The sequence below is a fragment of the Mercenaria mercenaria genome, chromosome 16 (genome assembly GCF_021730395.1).
Source record: "Mercenaria mercenaria strain notata chromosome 16, MADL_Memer_1, whole genome shotgun sequence".
Taxonomy (NCBI): Eukaryota; Metazoa; Mollusca; class Bivalvia; order Venerida; family Veneridae; genus Mercenaria; species Mercenaria mercenaria.
In genome coordinates, this window is record NC_069376.1 from 25,788,638 (window position 1) to 25,798,990 (window position 10,353).

At 33.0% G+C, this 10,353-nt stretch overlaps 1 protein-coding gene across 1 annotated transcript; it reads right to left on the minus strand.

The window, feature by feature from the left end:
- Nucleotides 1-2,629: 2,629 nt before the first annotated feature.
- LOC123541324 (lectin-like) lies at nt 2,630-9,503 on the minus strand. The gene is made up of 4 exons (XM_045326747.2): nt 9,184-9,503; nt 7,268-7,338; nt 5,845-5,938; nt 2,630-4,457 (listed from the first exon to the last, which is right to left on the minus strand). Exons 1-4 carry the CDS (start codon nt 9,500-9,502, stop codon nt 4,255-4,257), a joined length of 687 nt encoding a protein of 228 aa, XP_045182682.2. The 5' UTR covers nt 9,503; the 3' UTR covers nt 2,630-4,254.
- Nucleotides 9,504-10,353: the final 850 nt, after the last annotated feature.

A 10,353-nucleotide genomic window follows, 5' to 3' on the forward strand; every position in this document is an offset into this window, starting at 1 on the left:
TTGTAGGTTTGACTAGTGACCGGGAAGACAATTGTTAGGTTAACTATCCGCCATTATATAAATATACTGTTGAAAAAAACGGCGTTAAACCCAAAACAAGCAAATAATCTACACAGTCACTGCAGATGCAAATCAGTACGTTTTGATTGCATCTATATAATTTTGACTTTGAATTCTTTCAAAGAAATAGGAAATGGTACGTTTTGACATCAGAAATATTGTTCTCGACTTCTGTACCAGTACAAACCTACTGCCAACTTCCTCACATGAATCAAAGGTGGAGGGCGAATGATTTCAGACACAGTGTATTTTATCAAACCTTCAAAGAGAACATACGGCCCGCCCGGGAATCGAACTCGCGGCTCCGCGATCCGTAGATCTGCGCTCTTCCTATTGAGCTAAGCGGGCGGGTTTGTGTCTAGATGACTGACAGAACCGTAATAAGGTTGTTTGCGCATGTTAGTCTACATTCAAAATTATTTTGTACGAAAGTTGCTCATGTCTTAATCCATTATTCATAAGAAATGGAATAAGTAAAGTATGTTTTTAAATGAGATTATTTATTCAAACATTATTATTAAAGTCAATGTAAGTATTTTGTTAAGAAATTAAATTTCAAGACTATTTCTTGTTCATACTTTAACTACTTTTACAGATTGCACAACAAGAGATGACTGCATAAACCTGCAAGTGCCTGGGAATAGCTGCATCAGCGACAGTCTTAAACACTGCTATGATAATCTATGTATCTGTACCAGATGGTGAACATTGCTCGCAAATTAAATCTGTAGAAAATGCTACTTTTGGTTGTTTTTTTTTATCATCTATTACTGTCTTCTAACCAAATAAAATAAAAATCTACTGTTTTATATCATTTAATCGATTTCTTTCTAATAGCGCTTCGTTAAACTTAGATTTGTTCCAATGCGAACCAATAGAAATAATTTTCTGGTTTAATCATACTCCAAGAGAAAGCCATGCCAGTGTTCTAAGCACTTTTGACGATGACCTCGGCCAGCATCTCGGATGACGTCCTCATATAAAAAGAGGAAAGAAATTGGAAATTAGCGAACCCTTGTTTTTTCGCTTCATAATGTCTTTTATAAAGCTTCTTTTATCACTCACACACCTCGCACAGTATGAAATACAGGTGTGGATCAATATAAATTGAGCGTAGGTAGCTACAGCAGTAGAAACTACAAAAAGCAAAGTTCATTAAATTCCTGCAAAATGCGCTCTTTTGCGCTGTTGTTCTGCGTTGTTCTGTTTGGGAAAGGTTAGTTGCATTTCCATGGTCATTTTATCCTACCACTATGCATTGTAGGAGCATTCAAGAAGGGCTGTTGATTCGAGAAAAATAACTCACGAAAGCCTAAGGGTCTCATTAACTCGTTGTTTCATAAAAAGTCTTTAATAAAACAAAAAATATACTGATTTAAAACACGGACGCATGAAAACCTATTCATTCCATGCAGCTCCGTCACGAAATAATCAGTTTTTACGTGTTTTTTAAGTAGTGTTACATATATCATGCAAAAACTAAAAACTAATATATAAATTTATTTGGATATAGTAACTTTATAGTAAACAACAACAAGAAATTTGTAGATAAATCATTTTTATTTAACATTTATTTTGTGTGAGAAAAAAAAAACTGAAAAATATTTGTAGTGTAAATAAATAATAACATTTTGAAAACGGACTTTGTTTATTTATTAAAAAGAAGCTAGGTGATAGAGAATATTAGGTTACTGTCTTATAAATTTAAATTTATTAAGTGAGTCGGAGAAAATATAAAAGTCGAGGCTCTGCCGAGACTTTTATTTTTTCGTAGACGAACTTAATAAATTTAAATTTATAAGACAGTAACCTAATGTTCTATTTATCCTACCTTCTGATCTAAAATCATTCTTTAATTAAAATTCAAAATTTACCACCAACTAGATCTGAGTCTGTCTTGCACAGAAATTAATACGCCCCACCATTACACAAACAGGTCTTTAAAATAAAAATATTATAAAATTAGAGCCGAAAAACAAAGGCTAACCTTGTTCTGCTTTGTGTCTGACCTGTTCTGCTGAACATTAAAGAATAATTTTAATTTGCTGCCAAGTGAAGTTTTGTCCGAAGTTCAGTTGAATGTCGGATTGCCCATCCTCACCAAGCAAACGATTGACGAGACTTATATACACGCCATATCGCCGCTTGACAAAACGAATAGGCAAACCGTTTCCTCGATGATTTTATTCAATAACACTCCATTACAGATGCAATATATTCCTAGACTGACGAGAAGAAAGCTAAAATTCTGAACAAACGCTATACATGGGAGTCACTTTCCGTTTCTCCGAGCGTTTCCGTTATAAAAACTTTTTGTAGTAATTGCAAGTACGGTATGCATACACTATACATTTGTGATGGTCTCACATACCTAATAAAAGCGCGTTTATGAAAATAATTGCATAAATATGTCTTTTAGCAGTTATTCTCAAAAACAAGATGGCGTCGTTTTAAAAAAAATCCAAAAAGTAGTCCGCCAAGCTTTATTTAGTCACTGACCAGATAAAGCAAAATTTATCTGACCCCTTGATTTTTGCCTTTACTTTGCATGAAGGTAGGATAAAAGTACTTACTGGTCGCTACACAATTGTCAGTACACCGATATATACATTGAATTACGGAAAAGAACTGCATAAAGGAACCACACTTTTGAACAGTTAACTTCTTTCAAAACTCACCATTTTTAAAGAACTGTTACATGTTTCTTATGCATTTGCTGATTTCAAATTTCATATAACTAGGTTGAATGTAGTTTGCAGCAATGTTGTTTTTTTTATTTCTCTTTATAAATGACATTCATTTCTAAAGGGGGACAACGTTTTCATTTTTTTTAAAAATACTTTATATATCCATCGTACAGGACAGTACTGCAGAACACGTAATGGTCACTGACAGGTAGGTTGTTGAAATTTTTGTGTTTTGATGATATACCCCATAAACCTTGAGTTCGTTGTCATCTGAAGATATCTGAACCAAAAATGTACATATTAAAATTCACCGATAATCTTTGATTGTCACAGATGATGCAGTCTGAGTTATGTTACTGAATGAACAATGGAAACATCTTATATAACTAACTCTGGACCAATATACTATAAAACTTTTTGGAATTAGTTGTATCTTATTATTTAAAGAGATGCCAGTGCATGAAGTGCAGTTGTACCCGCAGTCCTAAACATTTTACCGAAACATACTGAATAAAGGTGTCTAAACTATTGGCTATACGCAAACACTTATTATGTGTAGAAGGTCACTCTGCATTTAGTTATGTAAACTCTGCGGGAATTTAAATGTCGTTAAAACCTGCTACATGAGAGGTAATACTGTATTACATGTATACATATAACAAAGGAAGTGCAAGTCTTAAGTAGTCAGGAAGATTCCAATCGGCGTAGTTAATCTGAAGTAACATCTTCAAAGTCTGATGAAAAGACTGAAATTTTAGCCCAAACCAACATCTTAGATACACAATACTATTCCCCAACGATAACGTAATTCCCGCACAAAAGCTAGGACGAGTCAACTTCGTGTTAATCGATATAACAGCATTTTATAATTTATTACTGCCTTATTGACCAGTAAATATCAGTGTTTCCTTTATTTAATTGGCAAAACGGCTCATGCAATCGGTTAAAACGCTGGTACCAGTATCAAATCATAAAATCGTTTTTAGTGCTCGAATCCTCATGAGGAATTTTTTGCATGTTTTCCCCATCCGTTTTCCTTTTTGTCACCTTATTTTTTTGTTTCTTTTTTTTTCATAATTTGTATTGACATATATATCTTCATATAACATATTTTCATTATTCGCACCCTTTCCATATGTTTGTATATATTTAAAAGCATTTAACTAATATTATTTTTGATATGCACTAAACCTTTCACATGTGCTATATACTAGTATACCTACATAATTCTCGTATCGTCACATACAAAAATGATAAACACTTGAAGGAATCAAAATATTTCTACGCAAAAATATAAAGAAAATAGATTTTCGTCTCTGAGTTTCGAACCCACATGGAGAAAAAGTGTGTTTTGTTATATCTGTGAGCTAATCAGTAATTGCTGCGAAAACTAGAAATATTTCCAATTTATCAAGTTACCAAAATGTTGAATTCCATATGTTTCATTTTAATCCATTTATAGTTATGTTTGAAAACATCACGTTATCGTTGGGGCATTATTTAAGATTTATTTAAATTCACAAATACTGGCAAACTGATAATTGCACCCAGCATCATTCCATATGTTGTTTGCGAAGTGCCACATTTCGATGCAGTGTCCATCTCCGTTTGGTTCTCCGGACTTCCAGTTCCCATACTCTACAGATGATCCATCAAGCCAGACAAACACGCTTTCATTTTTGTAACCACCGATCCAACTTCTTGGAGGAACTAAATAAATAAATATATAAATAAATAAATAAATAAAATGTAAACTTGTATGACAGCAACGTTTCTGTGTACAATATTTGAGGCATTGTCCAAAAAGCATTACTTAAGTTGTTTTTTTATATATTCATTTAGCTGAAAATAATCTGATGTACTGGTAATAGATTTAAGATAAGTCGGGTGCGGCTGATCATTGATTAGAATAATTTGCACATGCCTTTATTGCCAATAAACACCTTTTCATATAACATAAAATTTGAAATATTAAAAACGCATACTTTAGATTTTTATTTGGTGTTTTACATAAATATATTTATCTTTCAATACTAAAGATATTCATCATTTCAAAATTTAAAGTTTTACAGAATATGCTCAAAATGACGTCACTATTTGCTTAGTTATGACAACGAAAGTGCAGTTTTTGTGTAGTGAAGCTTCGTTTTTCTCGTTTAAGTATTTGCCGCTGACGCATGCATTTCGACTCTGTCTTTCAAATATTTCCGCTAAAGGAAGAAATAAGAAGACAAATAAGGTAAAAGAACGGCGAAATTAACGCAGAGGGCATCTGGGTCATATTTTGTAGAACTACATTTTTTTAGCTACTATATATCTTCACTATAAACAGGTTAATATATACAAATATTATACATCAATTAGCAGAATAATAACGAATATTAAACTACGTATTGTATGCAAGATTCTTTACAAAACAATATGGGCTAACGAAAAGGTTTCAAGTATTATGGGACATCCTGTAGACGGATTTTTTTATATACAGTATAAGTACACTTGAGGACAAGTTATTACACGTAAAGCTATATAATAATATCATATAATAGGGATATTATAACTGTAGCTCGATCTGTGGTGTTGTATTCGGCTCTCGTGGATTTTGCCAGATCGGATCTCACGAGGCGCTCACGCGCCGAGTGCGATCCGTCCTTGCAAAATCCACGAGAGCCGAATACAAACTCACAGATCTAGCTACTGTTGTAATGACCCCTTTATTATATACCTCCGTCTTTTTGTTTGTTTCTTTGTAATCGAACGAAATCTTAAATGTTTGTTGATGCTAAAATGATGAAATTAGTGATGTTTTTTGTGTGCGCTGTTTATATAACTGCGTCAGCTCATGCATATTTAATGAAAGTAGTCCGGCAACACACAATACGGGAGGTACAATACGGGATTTTTGGAAAGTACAATACGGGATTTTTTTTCAGACTGCTCGTATTTCCTGGTGAAATGTAAGCTATATCTTTGACAGAATTTATATAGGTATAGAATAAAAAGTTTTATCACATAAGTTTTCCTATCTCTGTACCACTGTTCTCGATTAAGTCAGCCATTACATGATATTCAGCTTACAAAATAATCATAATATACTCACCGTTATCATTCGACAGAAGGAAATCATTCAGGAAATCCTGTTCTTCTTGCGACGTTATACTAACTAAGACACCTCCATGTAGTTCACAGTTGTTCTGAAATATAAATCAGTTCAAAATTATTTTACATTCATAGAAAAATTTCAATTTATTACCGAGTTCTTTGAAAATTACATTACTTTTCCCACAAAGAGTCCGAACACCTACTCGAATGCGCCTCAAATGTCAATTTTATGGCAAAAATGTATTTTTTCCATTTCTTAAAGACTAAAAAAATCACAATTCTGAAGAAGAAAGAATATTTGCAAATAACTTGCATGAAAATGTTGTTTTATGCTAAAAATCATATACTGGAAATTTTATAATGATACATACTAACATTTCACTTTTTATTTTCATAAATTTGATAATGGAAAATATTCCCACTCACAATCTTTTTTGTAAGAAATTTCAAACTAAATAAGATGTTTCAAAATTATAAAAAGAATACTGATTACCAGCCTTTGAGTTTTAGAATGATATATGAGCCGCGCCATGAGAAAACCAACATAGTGCCTTTGCGACCAGCATGGATCTAGACCAGCGCATCCGCTTTCAAAGCCTATTGCAATTAGAGAAACCGTTAGCGAACTGCATGGATGCGCAGGCTGGTCTGAATCCATGCTGGTCGCAAAAGCGCTATGTTGGTTTTCTCGTGCTGCGGCTCAATTATATAGTATAGCAGTGTCTAAAGTTTAAAATGATTAATCCGAAGTATCTGATATGTTCTTTTTTTTGTTCACTAAGCGCTTATGCATATTAGATTTTCATGCGATTCTTTTAAATTTGAAGTTATAAACCAAGTCTAAATTTGAAAGAAGAATATTTTGCCTAAGGAATGGTATAAATATTAGACCTATTGTATTATTAAAGAACTGCACTGACAACTGTATATTTAGCTGAAATTCATTAGATATGCTTGTTTGAAAAATATTATTACCTCCCTTTAATAAATTATTTCAGAAGCTAGATATAGTTTCAGTTCAGACTGTTGAAATATACTGATACCTATCAATTGCAAATGTAAAACAAGAATTATACTGAAATAAAAATAAAAATACTCAGTTTTTAAAATAAGTTCATGTTAAAAGTGGGCAATTACATTACATTATTAGAAAAATCAATAAAACATACATTTGTAATAAGGTTTTAAAATTATGTTTAACTTATTGGTCTTTTTAATCCTTAAAAAAATTCTAGCAGTATACACGAAAAGTAAAAAATGTCATAATGATGCTAAAAATTGATGAGAAAAGGGGGAAAAACTTGTTACGGAGAATAAAGACAAAATTGTAGCTTTGCACAGACTCAAATTGCCTAAAGAACAGACAGACTTTAAATTTATTGTACATTACAAAGTGTAGAAAAACGTTAAAAATACAGAACCTTTGCGACACTCCAGGTGTGTTCCTCGGGAACAAGCAGGTAGCAAGAAAACTCTGAACATGCTCTCATATCTGCAAAAAAAAAAAATAATAAGGACAAATGTGATGTATTTCACCACTCAACTGTTGCTAAAATATTTTGTAAATTAGTCAAGTGCTTGTCCATACTTTGCATTAATGATATACACCCCTATTCATGCCAGCATAGCTGGAGAATAGTGAATACTTGATAACCTGTAAATTGAACATATCTATGCACATAACGGGAATATCAAGACGGAATAAGCTTCTCGTATTTTGAAGAAACTTTGTCTTATTCCATGCAAGTTCCCAACACGTTTTTACTAACTTAAAGACTTCAGAAGCCTATCGGTTTCTTTTACACTTAGCTTGTTTTGAAAATACAAAATTTATTTACATTAAATCAATTTGAAGTACTTTAATTGTACAAAATATTTAGCCATATATTGCACCAACTCCAGTGGAATTCTATTTTATACACTTAATGAATGACTGCCTGCTAATATTCAGAACTATTGCCCAAGGTCCGAGGGACATAGGACCAATAGTTCGACTATTGCATAATAAGTTATTGAATAAGCCTTTCATTCCATGACGATAATTTTCATATTCTTATCTTAAAGCACGATATATATATATGTTGAATATAGACAGGTCTTATAGCACAGCAAAGGGACCGAGGGTTTGCATAAGAAGTCATGTTTTGATCAGTTTAATTCAAATTTTCTTGAGGCCAACCGGTCAATGAAGTTAACAAACAAGGAAATGGCTATAAAACCACAAAAAGTTGTTAACATACATTTTTCCACAGAGCAGATATTACAATTAGAAATGATTGATAATCAAATTAATTAATTTTTATTTGAACTTGCTGCATCATTATACAAAACGACTTTGATCTATGATAATTATTAAGTCATGTTTTGACCTTCCCTGTTTTTTTTTTTTTGGGGGTTTTTTTTTTCATTTTCAAAACAAGTGTATTTTATCTGCTAGAACAAACATTATCTCGACTTAATATATCAATACTGGTTTTATAACATCGTTTTGGAGGATGTTGTCACCACTAATTATTCAGCGGTCAAAAATTTTCTGCAGTTCTTTTTCTGCAGCCGTCCTACATCATTGTCCGGGAAATCTCGATAAAGTTAAAATGTTTTCCATCCGCGTGTCCGGGAAATCTCGATTACGTTGAAATGTTTTCCATCCGCGTGTCCGGGAAATCTCGATTACGTTAAAATGTTTTCCATCCGCGTGTCCGGGAAATCTCAATAACGTTAAAATGTTTTCCGTCCGCGTGTCCGGGAAATCTCGATAACGTTCAAATGTTTTCCATTCTCGTGTCCGGGAAATCTCGATAACGTTAAAATGTTTTCGATCCGCGTGTCCGGGAAATCTCGATAACGTTAAAATGTTTTCCATTCGCGTGTCCGGGAAATCTCGATAACGTTAAAATGTTTTCCATCCGCGTATCCGGGAAGTCTCGATAATAAACGTTAAAATGTTTTTCATCTGCGTATCCGGGAATTCTCGATAACACAGTTAATTTTCAATTTTTTTTTCTCATAGTGGCCGATATCCAAATAATAATAATAAAAATAATAATAACAACAACAACAACAACAACAATAATAATAATGATAATAATATTTTAAAAAAAGAAACATTATACAGTAGATGTTGTGAAGTTAATACATTTTAGTCTGATAATCATCTTGAAGCATAGATACGAACTGTTAGAAGAAAAGTCACTTTGATTTCAAATGTTACATAAAATCAAAAGCATAAAATTGAGAGTTCACAGTAAAATATTACTGACTTTGAGAATTTTCTATATCCATAATGATAGCATTCTTTATACATATATAAAAATAGAATGTAAATAAATATAATTACCAGCTCGTTCAAAATACAGTGATGGTGATAACGTAATCAAGAACTCAGACTCGTCTTTAGTTGAACATCCAACACATTTTTGTGCTTCCGGCTGATAAAACACTCCAAAACATGAAGGATACGAGCGACAAATCAGAAAACAGTGTAAAGTATTCAGACTTTTCTTGAGCTCGAAGACAACGAAATTCTCAGAGCACGTGTGTGCTTCTAGCAACGCACTTCCATTAAACTTCGAAACAAGAGAATATGTAAACATTTCTTGCATTTCACTGTAAATTATGAAAAACCATAGTGCAAAGAATGTAAGTGACATCGTCATGTTGTACCTGCACAGTGTATGGGTGCTCAGCTCGTTATCCGGTATATTGTGAGGCTTAATAATAATTGAGCCGCGCCATGAGAAAACCAACATAGTGGGTTTGCGACCGACATGGATCCTAACCAGCCTGCGCATCCGCGCAGTCTGGTCAGGATCCGTGCTGTTCGCTAACAGTTTCTCTAATTCCAATAGGCGTTGAAAGCGAACAACATGGATCCTGACCAGGCTGCGCGGATGCGCAGGCTGGTCTGGATCCATGCTGGTCGCAAACCCACTATGTTGGTTTTCTCATGACACGGCTCATATGTTAGTGAATAATATGTCAATACCTAATTCAAGTCATCATTAGTATTGACCTTACATTGTACGACAATGACATACTGAGTTATTGATATGTTTTGAGAAATACTGTATTCAACAGATTAATGGTACGACATCTGTAGCATTTATTTGTTATCTTTCATGTCCATTAAATGACAAAAGTTCGTTACATTATTCATGAGTACTGAAACCATGAAAAGATTACACGAGTCACGGAGCTATTTTTTTTTCTATACATTTTGCTATATTTGGACAACTTGTACATGCATGATCAAGTTTTCATTCAATTTTTAACTTCTTTTCATTCTTCCATTTCAACAGAATAAAAGGGCATTTTACCATTGTCAGTTATAAACAATAATACACTGTATGGGGTTAAACAAATACTTTTATGTCGGTTTTCAATTATATCTGTAAAATTTTCAAATTTCACAAATACTTTTGATAAATATATGAACAGCACTTTATTTTAATCACGTAGCTGTATATGTTTGCTTTGAATTAAATGAATGTAAGCTCTTTAAATATTA